The sequence below is a fragment of the Equus caballus genome, chromosome 4 (assembly GCF_041296265.1).
Source record: "Equus caballus isolate H_3958 breed thoroughbred chromosome 4, TB-T2T, whole genome shotgun sequence".
NCBI classification, from domain to species: Eukaryota; Metazoa; Chordata; class Mammalia; order Perissodactyla; family Equidae; genus Equus; species Equus caballus.
Genome location: NC_091687.1, coordinates 3598288 through 3621494, shown reverse-complemented (window position 1 = coordinate 3621494; position 23207 = coordinate 3598288). Strand labels below are relative to the sequence as shown.

The 23207-nt window shown below is 40.3% G+C and overlaps 1 protein-coding gene across 12 annotated transcripts in view; it reads left to right on the top strand.

Moving 5' to 3' along the window:
* Positions 1 to 23207, top strand: part of CCDC146 (coiled-coil domain containing 146) — a 114917-nt gene that overhangs the window by 8157 nt on the left and 83553 nt on the right. For 8 of the 12 annotated variants that reach the window (XM_014738881.3, XM_070264179.1, XM_014738882.3 and 5 more), the window contains exon 2: positions 10067 to 10236. The exons of 3 other annotated variants lie outside the window; for them this stretch is intronic. In XM_014738881.3, coding sequence (XP_014594367.2) covers positions 10078 to 10236 — 159 coding nt within the window. In that variant the 5' untranslated portion in view covers positions 10067 to 10077. 12 annotated transcript variants of the gene reach the window in all.

The following is a 23207-nucleotide window of genomic DNA, read 5'->3' as shown; positions in this document are numbered from 1 at the left end:
CTACATGGTGCAATAAGGCAATAAAAAGAAATAAAAGGAATCTAGATTGGAAAGGAAGAAGTAAAGTCCTTTTTATTTGCAGACACCATGATCATCTAAGTAAAAAATTCTAAGGAATATTGTACAAAGCTACTGAATGAACAAAAAAGTTTCACAAGGTTACAAGATACAAAGTCAGTAACAAAAATCAATTCTATTTCTAAGGACTAACAATGGCATTTGGAAATTGGAATTTAAAAACAATACCATTTATAATAACATACAAAATGTGAAATACTTAGGGATAAATTTAACAAAATATATGCAAGACTTGTCTTTTGAAAACTGTAAAGCATTGCTGAGAGAAACTGAAGAAGAGTAAGTAAGTGGGGAAAAATATCATATTCAAGGAAAATGAGACTCAGTATTAAGATGGTGTATCACCCCACACTGATGTATTGCTTCATTGCTCAGTCAAAATTCCAGCAGGCTTTTTTAAAAGTAGAAATTTACAAGCTGCTTCTAAAATATATATGGAAATGTAAAATACCTAGTATAGCCAAAACACTTTTGAAAACAGAACTAAGTTTGAGGACTTATCCTACCACATTTTAAGACTTATTGTAAAACCACAATAATCAATACAATGTTGAATTGGTGTAATAATAGACATATAAATCAATGGGATGGAGTAGAGAAGATAGAAATAGACCCACATGTACTTGGTTAATTGATTTTTGAGAAAGGTGCCATGATATTCAATGGGAAGAGGATAATTTTCCCAACAAATGGTGCTGGAACAGTCGGATATCTATATGCCTTGCACCCCCAACAAAAGAACATCAACCCTTACTTCACACCATACACAAAAACTTGAAATAAATAAAAGATGCAAGTGGAGGAGCTAAAACTATAATGGTTCTGGAAGAAAATATAAGGACGGGCCAGCCCGGTGGTGCAGTGGTTAAGTTTGCACGTTCTGCTTTGGCAGCCTGGGGTTCACCGGTTTGGATCCCGGGTGTGGACATGGCACTGCTTGGCATGCCATGCTGTGGAAGGCATCCCACATATAAAGTGGAGGAAGATGGGCATGGATGTTAGCTCAGGGCCAGTTTTCCTCAGTGAAAAGAGGAGGATTGGCAGCAGTTAGCTCAGGACTAATCTTCCTCAAAAAGAAAAGAAAAAGAAAATATAGGGAATAATCTTGTGACCTTGAGTTTGGTGAAGATTTCTTAAATAAGATACAAAAAGCCTGAAACATAAAAGAAAAAAATGGTAAATTGGATTTCCTCAAAATTCAAAACTTTTGCTCTTCAAAAAGACAGTGCTAAGAAAATGAAAAGACTGAGAGAGACTGAAAGGAAATATTTGCAAAACATATTGATAAAGGACTTATATCCAGAATACACAAAGAACAGGAAAAAAAACCCTGATTTTTTTTAATGGGCAAAAACATTTGAAAAGACATTTCACCTAAGAAGATATATAATGGCAGATAAGCCCATAAAAAGATGCTCAACATAATAAGTCATTATGGAAATGCAAATTAAAACCAGAAATTAAAAATTAACATTAGATATCACTACACCCATCAGAATGGCTAAAACTAGAAATACCAACAATACCAAGTGTGGACAAGGATGTGGAGCAGTGGGAACTCTTGGACATTGCTGATGGAAGTATGAAAGGGTACAGCCACTTTGGAAAACACTTTGACAGTTTCTTATAGAATTAAACATATACTTACCACATGACCCACCAATGCCATTCCTAGATATTTACTCAAGAGAAATGAAAACATATATTCATGTGAAGACTTGTAATTCAAATGTTCATGGCAACTTTCTTCATAATAGCCAAAAACAAGAAACAAATTGTCTGTCTGTCAACTGGTGAATGGCAAATAAACCGTGGTGTGTGTACAATGGAACAGCACTCAGCAGTAAAAGGAATGAATACTGATACCCACAGCAATGTTGATGAACCCCAAAACCTTATGCTAAATGATGGAAGCCAGAAACATCTATGATTCTGTTTACATGAAATTCTAGAAAAGGCAAGACTAGGTGGTTACCAGGTGCCTGGGATGGAAGGGGTGGGAATGGGAGGGGGCACTGATCATAAAGGGGCACGAAAGAACTTTTTAGAGTGATGGAATGTTTGCGAAAGTGATTACATAACTGTCAATATTTGCAAAAACTCATCAAATTGTACACTTAACGTTGTGAGTTTTGCACATAAATTATACCTCAATAAAGCTGACTGAAAAAAAAAATACTCAGTTCATGTTTCCCTTTTCCTCTCCTCCTCCTGGGTATGCAACCCAAGTTCAGGGTTATTAGGCAGCCTTATGGCTTCAGGATGGTTGTCTGACAGCGCTGACGCCTCCTGAGATGTGCATCCACCTGGGTCTCAGACGTTGGTCTCCATGCTGGTATTTTCTAAACATTCTGCATTCCATCTGGTTCTCAGTTGTGTGGTCCACAAAGCTTTCTGAAGCAGCCTTTTCCTCACAACATCAGGGGCTCTTGGGGTGCAGCCCTCCCAGCAGCCTCCACACCTCTCCTGCACCATTCTGTGAACGCTCTTGGGCTGTCTCTGCCTAGTCCTCTCTGCTTCATCAGGTGAAGTATGTGTCGGAATGGCGACGGGCTCTGGAACCTTGCCACTTCCCCCAAGTCTCACCTGGGAAAGGAAGCACCTTATCCCTCTGATGCTTTTGAATGTCCAGGTTCCACAATTTGATTTCCTGAACTTCGTCCTGAGTGTATAGGGTGCCCCAGGGGCTCATGCCAACTTGTTTTCTCACCAACTCCCCTAGCTCCCCAGCTCAGAGAGAGGTTTTTTTGTTTATTTTTATTTTTAATTTCCTCTTCCAATATAAAGTAGGAAAATTGGCTTGGTAAGTAGTTTTCTAACCCTATAATTAATGTAAGAATCTTTGCTTTAGAGGAAGGAAAGAAATTGAGTAAGGGATGCTGCACAGGGGGAGGAAGACTGAACTGGAGATGTGCCTGGAGCCAGGGGCGGCCTGAGAACAGGAAATACTTACGCAATGAAAGGAGGAGGCTATGAAATTTCTAGACATGGGAGAGGGAACTTTGCCTACTTATTGTCTAAAGCTGGCTCTGCCCTGACTTGCAGTTGACACATATTCATTTAAGGACTTTTAAAAAATTATATCGCTCCCTGTCTCCCTCTGCAGTACCCTATGCTCTATATTGTCTTTCTTGTCCTAGATTTAAACATCTCACAGTGAGATTTGAAGATGAGGCTTACCAGGACTCTCACACCAAATCCTAAGGAGTACTCTGGGGCCAGTTCATGCTGGAGAGGATTGCCTTTTCCAGCCTGTAGATTCCTGAGCTGTTTGGTCCAGCCCCAGGCTGACCTCCGTTTATTTGTTTCCTGTCAAATCATTTAAGACGTATTATACATGAAAGCAAAAGAACCAAGCAGTGGTGGAAGGGAGCTAACATCTAGTGAGGACTATGTGCTCGGTGTGGGCTGAGACCTCACAGGCATTGTCCCATTTAGTCTTCACAAGGACTCTTAAATCATCTTGCAGTTAAGGAAACAGCCACTCAGAGGTTGAATATCTTGCCCAAGGTCACACAGGAGGGGAAGAAATGAGATTCAAGCCTAATTGATGAGCTTCCAAGTAGTCATTTCCGTTACCCCATGCTGTCATCCTGGTAGACTAAATTAAAGCCGCTAATCCCAGTCTTAGGTGAAACAATAGGAGAAGAAAGAGGAGGAGGAAGGGAAGAACCTGGGCTGTGGCAGAGGGAAGCGGTGATAGCCCACATTTCATGAAGTTCTTTGCTAAGGAAACAGACCCATCTAGACCCACAGTTCCTACTGACTTGGGTATGGGGAAGGGGAAAGGGAGTAAATGAAGGAGCAGGTTTGCAAGGTAATGAATGGACTAATTAGACAGGATCTATAGACTACTGTTGTAATGTTATGAATGTGCTTGCTGGTATCGTTGGTAAAAATTCAAGCAAAGACGATGGTGGAATTTGAAAAACATGCACGTTTTTGTGCCAGGAGTGAGGAGTGGCCTGCAGTGTGAGGATTCTAGGTTGCACGCAAACACATAGAATCCGTGCTTTACAGCCCTTCTGGAAGACTGCCAGCTTCAGACCTCCTTGGGCATTCCAGACCTCCCACGGGATTTGGAACTCCGTCTCTGCTCACTACGGATTGTTTGGATACTATTAAGGGAACTGATAGGGCCTCTCAGGCACCCTTTGAATTTCTGAAGCCTGACTGGACTTGCGGAATGACTGTAAAGTTATTGCAGATATGAAACTAGTGTTTCTTGCCACACTTTGTATATGTCAAGTCTTTCCTTCAGCCTGTAACTATAGCAACAAGTTCTATAGCCCATTGTTTTTCACAGTCTGTCTTACCACCTCAGGGGCTGCCTAATAACCACCACTCTCATGTGGTATAATGGAAAAGGGTAAGGGATTTGGGGCCAGTGGCTATGGGTTTGAATAAATGCTGCTATTTGCTGCTGTGTGATGTTGGGCACATCATTTATACTCTCGGAACTTCAGTTTCCTCATCTATAAAATGGAGATGATGGTTCTAATGGAACATGGCTGTTGTAAGGATTCAGTGAAGTAGTGTGAGGGAAAGCTTTGTCTACATTGTGAAGGGCTGTACAAATGTTGTTATTATTAGATGCACGGGTGAGTGACCCCTGGGCAGGAGTGCCTGCATCTGATGAGGGCGACCCGGTGGATATGTTAGAGACAAAGTCACGTCGGTTTCAATGACAGTTCTTCCCTATCATGACACTACATTCTATACCCACTCAGGAATGAGTTATAGAGCTCCTTTTGCCTAAGTTTCTGAGAGGAAAGGGGAAAAAATATAAAAAGCTTTGAAGAGAGAGTGAGTAACTTTTCTTGGGTTTGTGTTTGGGGTAGGGTGGGAGTGGGCAAAGGGAGGCAAATGAGTTGGGAGTAAGCCCAGAGCTCTCTCAGCATCCTTCCATCCCAGGGAGAGAACTTATCCTGTAGCAGAGTCTTGTGTTCTCCATTATGGCGGGCCATTTACAGGTTCCTCATTGGTTACACATGCATGTAGTTTAAGATTTCACTGTCTGATACTGTGAGCGTTTACTTTAAAGGCTGATAGGCACTTGGAGCTTCCTCTCAAGAGTTTGCTTTGCTTTTGTGTGTATGTATGTCTTTAATGAAAGGTAGTCCAAACCACATGGTAACTTTAATACTTCAATTGTGAGGCAAATTTTATCGGTACATACTGCAGTGGTTTTATTTTTTCTGTGCTGGAATCTTTTTTTTTTTTTTATGCAGGATTCTTCTTTGAGTAGGGTTTTTTCTTAATCATGTTTTCAGGAACAGAAAGAAGTTGTGGTTTGATTTGTTGGGTCTTTGAATGACAAAGCTTTTCTATTCCCTCTTTTTAAAAATATCCCCTGAAATCTGTATCTAAATCTTTAAAAAAATGTTTCAAGTCCAGTGTTAGTACGGTAATAATGGTTATTGTATAATTGTACATAGAATAAAAGGTCTGGACATAAATACGTGCAATCATCGTATCTGTTGCATTTAAGACTGCCAAGTTGGTAGTCTGTGATGAAGATGCGGCTGTTGCTGGATTAAGCGGATCTGAGCTAACTGTAGGCTGCATGTCAGAGGGGCTGCCCAATTTTCTGAGCCTGTCATATTGTGGACCAGAGGCCTTTCAAAAGCACCTTCAAATGTAGACTTTTAACGTTACCTCCAAGAGAGAACATACTGAAAATCACAGAGACGCACTCACAGGATTGAGAGGCACTCATGATAGAACTTTAAATACACCACAATTTGTGTAACCTGTTTTGTCGTTTCTATGTTTTTAAATAAATACAGGAAACTGAAACAAGCAAAACACATGAGTGTCCCAAACTTCTCCCTGGCTGCAGGAGGTCTGGCTCTGAGTTACCATGGAAACAGTCATGAAACTAACCTCCTGCAGCAGTGGGCTGCTGGGGAAGGGAGCAGTGATCATGTCTCCGGGGCGGCAGGAAGGGCTAATTGTGAGGAAGAACCCTCGGTTCTGTATGGGAGGAGGAGACAAATATCATGCTTGACTGTACGTTACACTAACACTTGTGTTCGTTCGGTGACAAGTCATATCAGAAGGCGGCATGGTTTCCTGCTGCGTCTTTCTTGGAGCAAGAACTCCACTTCACCTTGACAAAGCCACATCACTGTGTACATTGCCCCACTCTCTGCCGCATGGGGTGTTTGTTTTTCTCCTGTGGTCCTTGTAACAGTCAAAAAACATTTCCTTAAGAGTGCAAAATCAAAACAAAACGACCATCCCGTCTTCAGCAGTAGAGAAGAGGAAGTAGTGGTGCGTCTTACAAAACAAGGCATGCCCTGCAATGCTGATTGCTTCACTTTTCTTTGTGAAGCTTCCTACTTTGGCTTTCTCCTTTAACTCCGAAACGAAGTGTGAGTTCAGTGCTCTTCTGGAATAGGATGAAAGCTTCTATTGACCTGCCTTTCTCGTTGGCGGGCCTTTCACTTTTCTGTGTCAAAGCTCAGTACATGTCCTCTCCCTTCTAGAAAGCCTCGTAAAGCCATGTCCTCCCTTCCTCGGACTCCTGCAGCACACCATAGTACCGTGTTGGTGCAGGCCCTCGTCCTCGAACCTTCCACTGGGGGCTGCTTCGCTGCAGAACCTGCTCGGCGAACAGCGGCCGCCGTGTGTGTGGTGCAAAGCCGCCCGGCTCCTGCCGTCCACGCTTTCGTAGCACCTATTTCAGTGACACGTTTTCATTGATCTCTGCGATTCTTTGATTAATTTCTGTCTTGCCCACCAGTCTGTGAGCCCCCCTGGGGTCGTCTGATTTTGCTCACCACTGAGTCTGTCTCCCACCCACAGCACAGTGGCTGGCTCAAGCCTCGAGATTGTGTCCTTGCCTCCAAATTCGCCCCCTTTCCAAACCATTCCTCTAATGGTCACTAACATCTTTGCAAGCTCATGCCACTCATCTCTGCAAAAAAACGTAGTGGCTCCCAACACCTGTAGATTAAAAGCTAAATTCTAGGCTACACTCTGCTTTTTAAGCCTATTTACCTTCTGGAGAACATTGCTTCTTATTTAGGCTTATTTTGCCTTACCTTTATGATGTGGAGCTAGTTATTTCCCTGCCTTGCTTCCTCTTTAGATTGTAAACCCCTTGCCTCTTTGTAAACTCTTGGTCTTCATAAAACAACTCAATAAGTATTTGCTTAGTTGATTTGGGTATTGTAAAGACATAGTCTCTAGAATTACTATACTTGATGGCTATGTAGTTCTCCATACACAATGAATTTAAGATGTTTTATAAATATTCCCTTGTTTACATCACCATAGACTAAGAATGTATTTTATTCCATTGTTTTATTTACAGCTGTCAATCACATTGCCTGCAGCATGGTAATAATTAATACAATGGGCTTTGCAATCCTATATTAACTAATCCTTGAATATTTATCTTTTAAACTTTGTTGTCTACTTAAGCCCTTTCCAACCTCTCACTTAATTAGATTAATTAGTGTTTCAGGTTTTAATTCGCACGAGACTTTGGTATTTGCCTCTGTTGTGTTTTCTTCCTTTCCTATTCACTCTCCCTTTCTTTTCTAAGAGTTCAAGTTTGTCCGATAATGTCTATCTGTCAGGACTCTGTTATAGTGTCTTTTAGTTGCTTCCCTATGTAAACTGTTTTATCTGCTTTAAAATATTGAGAATGTTTTCAAGACAATAGAGGTTGAAAACTTCAGCAGACAGAAATTTGTACAAATTCAGCAGAGTACCTGTCTTTTGTTGCCTGGGTAAGCTGTATCATATTGACAGGTGCAGTGCTTTGAGAAGATTGCCTGAACTTAAGTTTTCAAAGTTAATGCCGTCTTGATTATACAGATTCCAAGAGCCTTTAAAAAATATTTTTAAACTGATAGATGACTATACTTTGCAAAACTGTAACGACTGAAAGCTGGAAACCTTCCATATGTTTATAAACTGGGGATTGTTTGAATAACCTGTGGTGCGTCTATGCAAAGAAGGGCTGTGCAGCTGTGAAATGGAATGAGGACTATCTCTGTCTATTATTATGGCGTTCTTCAGGATATATTATTAAGTGTAGGTGTCTAGGTTTTGCTTCAAAATAATATGGAGAGGGGTGAGGGGAATGGGAGGGTTTGGATAAAACAAAATTGCTCATGAATTGATATTTGTTGAAGCTGGTTGATGGATACTTGAGGATTCATCATACTATTCTGCTACTTTTGTTTATATTTGAAATACTTCTTACAGAAAAAGCTAAAAATAGCATATGGTCTAATGTTGTGAAGGAAATATTTTTCTGGGATAGTCATTAACATTTGACATCCATGAAATGATTGAACATACAAATTTTAGCTTATTAACAAACAAATCTGATATATAACTAAGCCATTTCCAGCTCCCTGAAAATGTAAACAATAAACTGTGATTACTAACCAAATGTAAAGTGTTGTGATACCTTAGTAGTGATCGGTTCTTTTTAAAAGTTGCTTTATGGCATTGAAAAAGGATGCATGTTAAAGGTGGTGAAATTCAAACGGTATCAGTGGCTATTAATATCACATGAAGAAAGACAGCCAGACATTTGGGGCCTTGTGGTGAAAGGACGTGCTGCCACCGATGAAGCTGTCTTGTAGAGTAGGCACAGTGCCTGTGTGGTACACGTCTGGGGCAGAGAACTGGGGATATGACTGCGGCAGAAAAATGGGAGCTGGAAGTCCAGAGGCATTATCACATTTAATCTGCATGTATTCTTTATGAAGCAGAAAAGTTAGTTACTGTTACTCCCGTTTTAGAGAGGAGGAAGAAGACAATGAATAAATGACACGCCTGTGGCCACTTGACTAATAAACTCAAGAACCAGAGCCTACCATGCCTTCTGGATTCATATTATAGAACATGCTTTCCATATTGAAAGAATGAGATCTCTGTTGTCAAGGAGCAGCTAATCTGATAAGACAGACATGAGAGATGATTCATGTTCAGCAGAAGATCCAGACCTTAAAATTATACAGTTGGAGATACCTACTTTGGCAAGAGATGAGTGCACATGTACTCTTCTGTTGAGTGCCGATTCATATATTACAGAGATCAAAAGAGCAAATAATTAAATGACGTTCTGTTGTGTAATGGAGGCCCCTTACCAGCTCTTTCTTGGAAGGGAAGCCACCCCAATGCCACCAATGTAGGCCAATAGAGACCTTGCAGGCCAAGATGCAGGTCATTTCAGAAACTGCTCTGGGTCCACTTGAATACATGAGCACATCAATGGCCAGTCCATAGGGCTGGCTTCATGGGTGTGTGACCTGTGCAGGCACACAACGGCCTGCTCTCAGAAGGGCCCTGCACTTGGTTAGTGCTCTGGTGTCACCATCTTGAAATTCTTAATAATTTTATTTTTGAGCTTGTGTTTTGTAAGTGCAGTCTGCTGGGACAATTGAGTATGCACATGAGCAGCAGAGATAGGCCAGGTGGCAGTGCGCACAAGCACAGGCCTGAGCTGTGACCACAGCAAGCAGTGTGGGTACTGAGCAATTAGCCTGATGACCTGGTGTGCAGGTACATGCCTCAGGCAGTATGGGGCACACAGGGTATTGGTTTTTATTTTTCCAAAAATAATTGAATTAACTTTGTGTTGTACTTCAAGGGTGAAGTTTATGCTTATTTACCCAATCAATGAATAGTAATTGAGTGCCTACTATAATGCTTAGTAAACAACATTAGGTTTCTGCCCTCATGGAGCTTACATTCTAGTTATATAATTTTTCTCTAATTAATGTAACAATAGCCTGCTTTTAAAACTTAGAATTATTGACTCGAGTGTAGCAATGGAGAGTATATTTACAACAAAGCAGTCTTTTATAATGACGTGATTATATCTAACTTTCCTGACCTATCGTTTCACTGGAGAATAACATTCCAGTTAAGTTTTTCTTGCTTCTGTGATTTTCCATTAATTTTACTTTATAAGTGAAGATATCCCTGAATAGCTGAATATGGAATCGTTTTATTTTAGAATTGTGAAAAATGGAAGACAGCACCACAGACACAGAACAAGAAGAGGGAGAGGAGAAAGATGAAAAGGATCAAGAACACCCCATTTATGCCATAGCGCCCACAATTAACATCCGAGATGAGCGGTTGGTTGATTTATCTACAACTCCAGCTTTCATTTGTCTGCATGAGGTATATTTCTCTTTATATATTACTATAGTCAGAACTGAATCATCATTTACTTAAAATGCAGATGAAGCTAATATCATTATCAAAATAATTTATGACATGTAACCTGTAGGCATGTACAGTTTGAAGCACTTTAAGGTAAAGTAGTCTCTACCTTCTCTTCCACGAGCTTATGTCATCCTGGACCAATGCGGTAGTGCAGGTTCTGATAGTTTTATAGCATAATAAATCTTTGTGTCTATGCTGTTAGTTAAGTACCTTCCATGAGTTGGTAAATGAAGTAAAAGAGGAGATTGCTTTCGTTACTGAATATGCAACATTTCCTTCCATAAAATGAAGGTAAAAGATCTTGTCATCCAAGGATAGAAAGAACATACACTGACGCAGTGAAATGTAGTTGCTGCAGGAGGGCACTGAGGTCCACTGTTTCCCGTCAGCAGAGAAGCGAAGAGGGACATGTGACATACGCTGATCATCTGGTTTTTAAAAAGCAAGGTGAATATTTAGGAAATACCCATATATGAGGAGAGGTTTGTTTTTAAAAAAAAAACAAAACTGACCACATATGCAACTCCTACCCTGTCCTGCTTGATTGCTGTACTCTAGAAAATGGTTTAGATGGCATTTGAATTCTGGACTACTAACTTTGTGTGAATATAACTGAATAAAACATCTAAGAAATTTGATAAATAGGCATAATAAAAATAAACTTAAAAAGTCTTAAGGCAAAAACAGAGTTTATTGAAAACCAAAAAGCAAAACCAAATCCTCCCCCTGCCAAATATTTTGTTGGTGTCAATATTTTGAGCAATTGCTGCAATTACTGTTGAGCTTTTATTTTGTATATGTATGTATATATATATAAAACATCATGTCAGGAGCACTTGATGTCGAGCTGTCTCGTGGCTGGTGTTACTAACTTTGATCACCTGGCTGAGGCGGTAAATCCCTGGTTGGTCTCTGCTCTGTGAAGTTATTATTTTCTGTTTCAAATTAATAAGCACCTTATGGGGAGATACCCTGAGACTGTTTAACTCTTCTATTCCTCCTGAAATTTTCACCTACTAGTTTTGCATCTCTCGATGATTCTTGCCCAAATCAATTATTAGTATGACTGTCATCAAAAGGTGATTTTTCTAATTCCATCATTCCTTGTACATTTATTGGTTGGCTTCCTACTGTAAGGAAGAACTTTCTCTTCTTTTCTATCTATCTGTCTATCTATCTATCTATCTATCTATCTATCTATCTATCGGTCTATCTAGGCTTATGAGTTCTTATTCTATTTAATGGGTTATGATTCACTACTTTCATTATTCATTTTGGTGCTTTAGTTGTCCCCGCTTTGGGTAGGGTACACCCTTCAAGAGGGCTCATTTGTCTTTTTGACATACCCCTATGATTCTTTGTGTACTTCTTTACCTTCTGGCTTAAAAATATGTTCCAGGCTCATTTTGCATTTTCATTGCTCCATTCCTGGAACCAGCCATCTCTCAAAGGATCTCAAAGGTCCTTGGTTCCTTTTAGTGGAGAATGATATTTGAAGACTGAGATCTCAGTTCTGGGTATGCTCATTGCTACTGGTCTATCATTGCTTCCAAGTCCTCTCAGCAGACTCAGCTAGGAAATAGATGCAGCAATATATTTGTCCACACGAATTTATATCTCTTTCTATATATATCTTTATGTATTTGTAACCACGAGTTCATATCTCTAGTCTTAGTATTTTTAAGTGGTCAGGGTTCTCTATTTCTGCTAAAATCCATTATATAGCCCAGTTTGCGGTAGGATTTCTACTTTTATACCACTACCTTTAATAATTCTATCAAATAAAAAATAAGGCTGAACTAGAGTTTATTTCTACCAAAGGTTATGCTAATAAGAAAATTATAGTCAAGCCACAGATAAAGAAGCACGAGAGTTTGTTTTGTAACGTCAAAGGAGAACTTAGGACAACTTCTGGTTATTGACCTTCAACGTAACAATTTATTAAATATTTCGAGAATCTGTCAATATACATGTGTGTACAAATCATGGTTATTAATCAACTATGACCAGCCCTTGATGAAGTGGATAGTGGCAAAGAACTGTCTTACCTACCCTTTGAATAGTGTAAAATCACTGAGTAAAATTGCTGTACTCTTCCTCAAGCCAGCAATATCTTGAAGAATGAATTATTAGCTTCAAACAACTTTATTTCCGTAATAAACACCACTGAGATTGTTTGTAATTGGTATCTATAGCTTTATTTTCTAATTCTTTTAGCATTCCTCTAAGATTTACGCATCTTACAGTTTTTTAGCCTATATTGTAGAAGCTGTCCTCCTTTAGGTGTCTAAATGGAAGCTGTGTCTGCCAAATAGCAAGAGTTCAGATGTCACCTGAAAGAAAGCGGTTAGAAATTCACTTCCAGGTCCAGATGTTTGGCATCACATCCAAAGAACCAGAAGCTGCTTGCAGCCTTCATTGTTATTAATGCTAGTCGCACAATTGGCCCAGCACTACTGAGTTGCAAAACATGGCTGTCGTGCTCTCGTCTATTATTGGCTGCAGAATGTGTTCAGTGTGGCGTGCATGGCACTCTGCAATTTGGCCCCAACTATTTTTGAACCTAATAATTCACTTAGACCCTCTGTTGATCTGCTCTTTATGTTCTTCCCTTAGCAGGGACTCTCCTATATTCAGATGCCTAGGAAACTAGCACATATTCACAAAGCATGATACAAGGTCGTTGCTGTCAACAAATCTTCCTAATCGCATTGCTTCTTGAAAGTCTGTACCATTTGAGCTAACAAATCAAATGAACTTTTAGTATAGGCCACACTTTGCAACCCCTGCTTCTGTTCCTAACCTTTCAGAGTCTGGCTCAGTTCCCATGTCCTTCGAGAAACTTTGAGCCACCAGCTCACGATGGTTTCTCCAACTTCTCAACTCTTAGAGCATTTGTAGGCTGTACCTGTCACTTGGAACTAGGTCATTAACAGGTATTTGTTGAATATCTTCTCATCATAAAATATTTTGCGTAGAAAATTTAGAATTCCCCGCTGACGTTATGATCACATTAAGCAGTAAGACCTAACAAGGCAGGAACTATGCCGTGTTAATTCACACTTTGGATATCCATTCAAAGTAATGCTTGGTAACTAGGCCACGTGATTGTCATCAATGGACTGTGTGGGTTAATGGTGGACACTTGATCCTAACTCTGTCATCACTGCCTAACTATGAGAACTGGCACTCCACGTGCACTAATATCCAGTGTACAGTAATATTCACCGTGCAGCTCGGGGATTCTTTTACATATGCCTATAACCAACAGGTTCGGAACTGAATTCATCATTCTTCTCCCTATCTTAATTCTCCTCCTGTATTCTCTTTGTCAGTTTGAGAGTTAATCTCTTTTAAATATCTCTTCTCCATTCCTGCCATATTCCTACTCAGATCAAGATAAATTTTCTGCAACCCAGATATCTCCCTTGAGACCTCCTAGTCTTTGCTCCCACCAAAGTTAACCACTAGTCTGCTTATTACTATATACTAGTTTTGCCTCTTCTTAAACGTCATATAAATGGAATCATACAGTATGTTTTGCTTTGTGTCTGGCTTCTTTTGCTCATCATTGTATCTGTGAGATTCATTCATAACATTGTATGTGGCATTAGTTCAATTATTTTTTATTGCTGTGAAGTATTCTATTGTATAAATATACCATCATTTGCTTGTATTCTCTTCTGTTTGGAGATTTGGGTTGTTTCCTGTTTGGGAAGTTTATGAATAAATTTCCGTGATCATTCTTCTGCATGCCTTATACTTATGAATTCATTTCTCTTGGGTGTATGCCTAGGAGTGGGTTTAACTGTGCCATAGTCTAGGTTTCTATTCAGCTTTAGTGGACACCTTCAAATGATTTTCCAAAGAGATTCATACACTCTGAGGATCGTAATAACCCTTTTCATCCAATACCACAGCAGTGTGTTGCTTTATTTGTATCCTATACAGCACTGGCTCAAGACCTTGCACACAGACAAGCAGTAAATATATAGTATAAAACAGCTTTGTTTTCCAAGTTCCTCATGTGGTTAAAAACAACATTCTTTCAACAAAGAGTTTATGTACTTCTTTGTTCAAAGCATCGTGTTAGATGCTGTCACTCATCCAAGCTTAATATAAGTTATAGCTTTCGTGGTATTCCCCAAGTTAGGCTTTCTACTTCTATCTGTACGTGGTTATGTAAAGTAGCACTGATTTATAAGTGTGACCTCAGGTGTCAGATGTCAGTGTGTCAGATGTTGAACTTTTCCAAGATTGGAAGCCATAAAACTATTCTTGTCTGAAGGCCAAGAGTCAAAATCAAAACATGAAATTATATCGCCAGTTGTCTCCTCCTTTCTCTTCATTTCCTGGAAATAATTCTTGTGCCGGTCGTTGTTAAGTCTCTGATCTGACTTAGCCAAGGGGTGGAGCAAACGTAGCACAGGAGCATGTGGGAGGAAGCACTCAGGAAGTTAAAGTGTGAATCGGTGTAAAATACGAAATTCTGTAAAAGTAGAGTGTGGGAGTATGCAAGTATTGTGGGTGAGTAGACAAAGATGGATGTGCCTTGTTGCTATGTGACCTTTTCACAGAAATAGGTTATGTGCGAAACTATGAACTGTTGGACTTCCTACAAAATGTGCAATAAATATATTTGTGTCCAAGTTTTAGTTGCATGTCAGATTTGAAAAGAATCGAGACGTCACGAAGTTTTTCAAGAGTATTGGGAGACATTACATCTTCATCCATTTGACAGATATTAACTCAGCACCCGCTATGTGCCAGGCTCTGCGTTAGGAGATGTTTATTATCATTGTTATTAAAGCTACTGAAATCAAATTTATCCCTTCCACTCCTCCTTTGTTTTGAGCGCCTCATGTGTGCTGCTTAGCCCTAGACACCGTGGGGCATTCGTAAGCATAAAGCATATAAAAGGTTACTATTCTTTAGAAGCTTAATTTGGGAAAAAGAAACTTGAAATGTTAAATATCACAAGAGGCAGTATGTGGTTGTGAATCTGGAAGGTGCTAACAGTATTATTAAAATTGAGTGGAAGTGGGGCTGGCCCAGTGGCCGAGTGGTTAAGTTCGCACACTCTGCTGCAGGCGGCCCAGTGTTTCGTTGGTTCGAATCCTGGGCGCGGACATGGCACTGCTCATCAAACCATGCTGAGGCAGCGTCCCACATGCCACAACTAGAAGGACCCACAATGAAGAATATACAACTATGTACCGGGGGGCTTTGGGGAGAAAAAGGAAAAAATAAAATCTTAAAAAAAAAAAAATTGAGTGGAAGGAACAGTCACTGTGGGATGAGATGATCTGGAAAAAACTTTTTGGAGGCAGTAGTATGTGAGAGGGGATATTCATCCCCATCCATGCCATCCACTGTGGACCTACTTTTCTATCCTTCAGCTTTGCCCACATGCTTTGCCCACATTCCAAGTATGTGCACATACTTGGAATAGCCTCACCTCAGTGACCCCAAGGTACCTCAAAATAAACATGCTCAGAAATAAATTCGTTATTCTCCTATATTCTGTCAGTTGGTTCTGTCTCTTGAACATCTGTTGAATTTGTCTCTTTTCCATTCCTGCCATATCACCAGTTAGAATGCCGTTTCAGTGATCAAGATAAGATGCGAAGAGAGACAACCAACGCAGGGGCAATGAGAAAAGAGAATACATGTAGGAAAGATATTAAGGAAGTATAAAATGCTGACTTAGTGTCTGAATGGGTGGAGGCGTGGCAGTGAGGGGGAGGAGAGTCTAAATTGATGCTTGGGTCTCTGATTTAGAAAAGTGGCTGCATCATGGTACTGTAAGTGACAGAGAATTCAGAAGAAGCAATGGGTCTGAGGGGAAGGTCCAACATGTGGATCTTGAGCTTACGGGGAAGTCCCTGGGCTGGAGATATAGACACAGCAGGTTCCTGATAGATTCAGATCACTTTCTGAAAGGGTTGCCAATCGCCTCATGTATATTTAACAGCTCAGTCTACCACTGTGTGTTTATAAAAAGATGTTGCCATCGTTTGCCTAATTCCCTACTTTGAAAATTATTTCTTTTGCTGGGATATTCACAGGTTCAAAAGATACTTATTTTTTTTTTTAAAGATTTTATTTTTTCCTTTTTCTCCCCAAAGCCTCCCGGTACATAGTTGTGTATTCTTCGTTGTGGGTTCCTCTAGTTGTGGCATGTGGGACGCCGCCCCAGCGTGGTATGTGAGCAGTGCCATGTCCGCGCCCAGGATTCGAACCGACGAAACACTGGGCCGCCTGCAGCGGAGCGCGCGAACCCAACCACTCAGCCACGGGGCCAGCCCCAAAAGATACTTATTTTTTATACATTTTGTTCTCTTGAGGCTGGTAACATTAAATAAATTCTGAAATTTTTTAATAAAAATTTTAAATCAATTACAGAAAATATTGGTGATTTTCTCATGCTGCTAAAACTTCCTTCATTTTCTAGGCTGGACCTTCTATAGAGTTCCTGATGAGTTTCTTGAGATAATCCCTAATGAAATTTAGAATGTTTTTAAAGAATGAAAACGTTTTCTGTTTCTTTCATACATGAATTAATTAATCAAGTAACTGGTTACAAAGATGAAAATGTAAGATCCCCACCTTCAAGGAGCTTACAGTCAATGTGGTTTCAAGCATGTAATTTAATTCTGATAGTGAATCCATGAGGAATAGGAATTTTGCGATATGGTTCTTTCCATCTTAAACATTCTGAAAGATTGAGAGAGGCTCTAGGTTGCTCATCTGGGCAGATACAGAGCCAGGCATGGAACCCAGTCTCCTGTCTCCTACCTTAGCACGTGTTTTACCTGACATTATTCACTTGTCATTCACACCTTTAAACACTACTATTTTAGGATTTTACAAATTGACTTTTTAAGTAAACTGTATATTAAAAGAGAAAAATAAAGATAAATATTTAACTCTCTAAATATTTCTCCGTAGTTTCCCTATCCTTTTCTTAGTTATCACATCTCACTAATAGCTGTACTTAGGGGATCTGCATTAAAAATCTACTAAACTTCTTTGTACGGTCTTTCTACAAGTCTTGCTATTGTTGGCATGTTTTCACTTTTCCATCAGACTTCCAGGCAGCCTTGCAAGAATAATGTTTCAAGATTTTGTTTGGCTTTCAAGAAACTTTAAACAGACTGATAATTTTTTAGACAACACAGATAGGTTCCATTTTTCCCATTAAGTTTTTTCTTTCACTCTGACAATAAGGTGGAAGTATAAAAATCTTTCCATTGTGGACGAAGCCCTTGGCACGTGCCTGGAATGTACTTAAACAAGTTTGGGGTATCGACATGCTTCATATCTGTTTAGAAAGATTAAAGATATTATATTAGGCTTATAAGAATACAAACCATGTTCCACTTTGCAAAGTAGATTAACACCCCTAAATTCAATCAGTAAAAGTACACACTGTAGAAGAGTTCAGGGGAAGAAGAGAGAAGGTCCCATGTTAGGGTGTCCACACACTGGTGCCTTCAAAAGGAAAAACATGATGGTTGATTCTGGCTGGTAACCTGGGGTGTTGTCAGAAAACTCTGCTGTCCAAACAGGCTGTGGTCAGTGGCAAGTGGGAGTCAGAAGAGTGTTGACAATTGGAAACAGAGAGGAATTGGTGGTTTTTCTACCTCCTGTCTGTGAGATTATCGACCTCATGCCAGACTCATGGGAAGGAGCTGGGGAAAAATGGGGCAGCAGCCCTCCCCTTGGCAGCTCATCTGTCCCCTCATCTGTGTGGTTAATTTTCCTCAATCTTGCTTTCTCTTTTTCAATTCCTTTACTGATGTATTGAGGACCTAGTTTGCGTATGTGTGTGCGCCTCTGTGTGCGTGGTTTTTTAAAAATGTTTATTCTATTCGCTCTTTTATTTTATTTGTTTATTGCTGAGGAAGATTCGCCCTGAGCTGACATCTGTGCCAGTCTTCCTCTATTTTGTATATGGGTCACTGCCACAGCGTGGCTGCTGATGAATAGTGTAGGTCTGCACCTGGGAACCGAACCTGGGCCACCGAAGAAGAGCATACCAAACTTAACCACTAGGCCAAGGGGCCAGCCCTGCTATGTTTATTTTTCATTATATATTTAATAAAGTTTTAATTACCTCTTTATTCTTCATTTATTCTTTAGCTACTGTTGTAGCAAGTTGATTAAATATTAAAAATAATAATCTAAACTCAGATACTATTTTTTTAATAGTCACTATGAACAGATAATGCTTTGTAAAATTAAGATTAAGAGAAATACTTAATGGTATTGTTTTCTCCTTTGAGAAAGAAAGTTCTTGAGAGAGAAAGAAAGTTGGCTTTTGAAAGCTTGTGGCTCTGAGTAGACAGTGTGCATCTTGAGAAACATGGTACCTTTAGTAATCCAAGAACTATTTGAATGTATTAGGCACTAAAGATAGAAGCTTAAGAATTAAAATAAATAATGCCTTTTTCAATTAAAATCTATTATATATAGGTGGATGGGGGAAGGTACTCTTGTCTGTTGGGTAGATTCTTTGGGGAATAAAGCAGAATGGAGTAGGATTGGAAATTTGGGTATCCAGTAACTGGATTCACAGTAACATCAGTAAATGAGTCAGCAGTAGTGAACACCGGAAAAGTCAGCTAGAACAAGGCAATCATTATAGTTTTCATTAGGCAAGCAAGATGAGGGTCTCAATGGTCAAGTAGTGATATACAGGCCAGACTAGGGAGTTAGAGAAGAGTATCAGAGAGCCAGATAATAAAGTTTTTTCAGCCAGGAGGTTAGGTTTTTTAAAATTTTTAACTATTTTTTAATACATAAAATATGCCATAGTACAAAATTCAAAAGGCAGAGAATAGAACACAGTGAAAAGTAAGCCAGCCTCTCACCCCATCTCACAATCTGCAGTTTCCCTCCCCAGAGACAACCCTTATTAACAGTCTCTTAGACATAGCCTTACAGAAGTCTCTGCACAAACAAGCAAGTGGTAGTGTAATATACATACTTGCTTTTTTTATGCATGTATACAATTTCTGTATTCTTTTTAATGTTTGCATAGTATTTCAGTACATGGATGGAGCATATTATGAGACATTTAGGTCATTTCCAATCTTCTATTACGGACAATGACAGAGTCAGTGACCTTATGCATGCATCATTGTACACTGGAATAATGTTAAAACAACAAATTCCTAGTAGTGGGATTACTGGATCAATGAGTTTGCTCACTTAAAAAATTTCAATTGTAGAAAAATACGCTTAACAAAAAATATGCCATCTTAGTCATTTTTAAGTGTACAGTTCAGTGGTGTGAAGTATAGTCATGTTGCTGTGCAATCCATCTCTCCAGAACTTTTTCATCTTGCAAAACTGAAATTCTGTCCCCTTAAACAACAACTCTCCATTCCCCCTGCCCCCAGCCCCTGGCAACCACCATTCTACTTTCTGTCTCTATGAATTTGACTACTCTAGGGACCTCAGAGAAGTGGAATCTTACAGTTTTTGTCTTTTTGTGATTGACTTATTTTACTTAGCATAATGCCTTCACGATTCATCCATGCTGTAGCATGTGACAGCATCTCCTTCCTTTTTAAGATGGAATAATATCTCATTGCATGTATACACCACATTTGGTTTATCCATTCATCCATTGATGGACCCCTGGTTGCTTCTACCTCTTGGCTGTTATGAATAATGCTGCTATGAACATGGTGTACAAATATCTCTTCGAGATCCTACTTTCAATTCTTTTGAATATATACTCTAAAGTAGAATTGCCGGATCAAGTTTGTGTATTTTAAAATTTTGTTTTTATTGCCAAAGTTCTCTCCATAGAGGTTGTAATAGCTTATGTTCCCACCAACAATAAATGAATGTCTCTCTTCTCACACCAGTACTGTGTGCTGTCTAACTTTTGGACCTTTGTCATGGTGGTTGGGGGAAAAATGTTATCATAGTCTTTATTTACATTTATCTTCAAATGAGTGGAGTAGAGCTTTTTTCATATGGTTAAGTCTTTTAAAATATAGTAAGTTAGTAGAAAATGTAAGTTATAGGAAGGCCAACATATCAGGAGACAATTGCCATTGAAATGATAGTTTATGGCTCACAGTTCCTAAAACAGGAGAGTGTGGGGACCTGGAATTGGCCACCCCAAGATATGTCTCTTTGGCATGAGGATTATTTGGGGCTGGTTACTTTTAATAAACTGCAGATAGGAAAGCAACTGCGGGGTGGAACTTGCTTGCCCTTTGTTAGGAGACATTTACATTGTAAAGGAAATCTCCATCTGTAAAGGTGCCTCCCTCTCTGTACCAGGAAAAAGAGGGGGATGACCTTTATCTCTAGAAACTCTTAATCAATGCCAAAGGCAAGGACTTAAATCTGCATTTGTTTACTGTACTTGTGTGGTAATCTCCCAAGATCGATTCCCCCTCCACCCCCAACATCCTCCTTTGTCGTTAGCTGAAGATGATATTTAAGGTGGGGGCTTCAGCCATTTTGGCGAGTTGCTTAGCTTGCCTGAGCCTCTCCCATGTATACATGTTATAAAGCTTTGTTTAATTTTCTCCTGCTATTCTGTCTCATGTGAATTTAATTTGTTCTCCAGCCAGACGAACCCAGAGAGGGTAGAGGAAATGTCTTCCTCCCCTACAGGAGCATGCCGTGCTATGGAGGGGGTCACCTGAGGAAGCACCAGGGCTGGTGAGAAGGCAAAGGGAGAAGGAGGAACTGTGGGCAAGAGCGTTTATGGTGGTTTCCCCGGGGAGGAATGGGTGAGGCAGGGTAGCAGGCCCAGGATTAGCTCTGGGTCTTAGAAGATGTTTGGCACCTGGTGTTGGGATGATTAGGGCAGTTGTACAGTGGCCTGAGGGTGAGAGCTTGATAAAGGAGATAGTCCAGGGTGTGGTGTCTGGATTGGTTTGTTTCCGTTTGGAAAATGTGCCCGCACGAGGAGGACTCCCCTCAGTGCTGTTGCGGGGAGGGAGGCAATGAGGGAGGCAGGAAGCCTGGGCAAGGTGACTCAGGCGTATTATCAGGCTGTCTCAAACAAGGCGTGCCTGGCGTGGGCATGGAGGGCAGACCTTAGAGCATCAGCTTTACAGAAGTGAGAAGCATGACTAATCCAAAGAGCTATTTGTACTTCCTCTTTTGTGAATTCTGTTCACATCCTTTTTTCCATTTTTTTGTTGTGTAGTTTTTTTCTTTTGAGTCATAGAAACTCTTTATACATTTAGAAAGTAAGCCTTTCTGTGTAATATGCATTGCAAAAATCTTTCCCTCAGTTTGTTGGATTTCTTTTGAGTTTGCGTAAGGCGTTTTTCTCCATGTGGAAATTTATTTTTGTACATGCTTAAACTTATTGATCGTTCCTTTCACAACCTCGCGATTTTGTGTCCTACTTAAGAAGACCTTTGTTACTCTGAGATCATAAATGGTCTCCTGTGTTTTCTCCTAGTACATTGACAGTTTGAGTCATTATATTTTAACCTTTGTTCCATCTGGCGTGTATGTTGGTGTAAGCGGAAACAGAAAGGAGATGCCAGCAACAAGCTTAGAACCTAGTGCCAAATCCATTATCTTCTGATGCAAAAGTTCTTTTCATATTTCCAGCCCATACATCCCCAGGTGGAGGCAAGCAGGAATACCTGGGTGGCATCAAGGGCAATGAAATAAGTGGGTATAAGAATTACTGGACCTCGACCTCAGATTAAGAAGATAGGAATTTTGCTGTCTGTAAAGCCTACATCTAAGAATAAACAGGCTGAAAATATCTTAAATCTTAATGGTTTGGAAAGAAAATCTCTGATTGGTGGGGCAGGGAGTGGTTCAGTCAAAATGGGTCTTTGTTCTAGCTCCACATGTAGCAGTCATGCAGCCGTCAGCAAGTTATTTACATTCTCTGAGCAGCACTTGACGCTAATGGTACCTTTCTCAGCTTACGATCCTTCAGGGGCACCTTACTGCCTACCATGGTGGTTTTCACCCTCTTTTTAAACCGCTTTTATCACTTTTTTCCAGTGGAAATCTTACACAGAAGGGCAATATGTGAAAGGGATTTGGATGTGGTGGATGTAGAGGTGAAGGATGCAGAGGTGAATGTCCTTTGTTCTCCCAGCTTCACATCTGCTGTCACCACCAGCACCACTGCCCCAAGCCCCCTGAGGAACTGCTGGGGAAACCCTATGCTCTCAACAGATAGTTTGTGAACTGAATAAAACTGAGCCGTCTCTCTCCCACCTTAAAACCCGTCTCACCACAGCCAAAAAGAAACACAGATCTGCCTCCAGACATGCTTGGAAGGCAATGTGACTGTACTGAAAGGCGCTTCAGGAACACAGGAGGGAGTTCTGCAACACGTCATGCAGCAAAACTTCCCCAAATTCCTCATCACAGCAGATGCCTCTCTCATACCACCCCTCCCCGCTCCTCCTTAAACACTCCTCCAGAAATTTGTGCCCCCGCCCCAGGCTGACTTTTTCCCACTCTGTATCTCCACCCATCTTCTCCTTGATATCGCTGGATTGTTTTGTAAAACAGGCTTCAGAGTTCCTTCCAGTTTTCCTTCCCACCCAGTATCCGTCATCACCTCACAGCCCAGGCACAGAACTGAGCAATCAATAAGCAGCCAGAGGAGATTGTAGATATGAGGTTTGATTTTTTTCCTCACCCATTATAAGGATTAAGTGTCACCTCCTTGACCTTACAGTCAAATGCATCTACAATCTGATCCACCATTCCTTTCTTCCTTTTGTTGCTGTCCCCTGCCACATACCCCATGCTCCAGCCAAACCAGACGTATTGTTGTTTCCCTAACTAGTTCCTGATTTTCCGACCTGCTGACGCCTTCGCTCATCCTACACCCAGCCCAGGAGTGCTCTCCTCCCCATCCTGTGCTTCAGAATTCTACCCATCTTTCAAGAACAGCTCAGATCCCA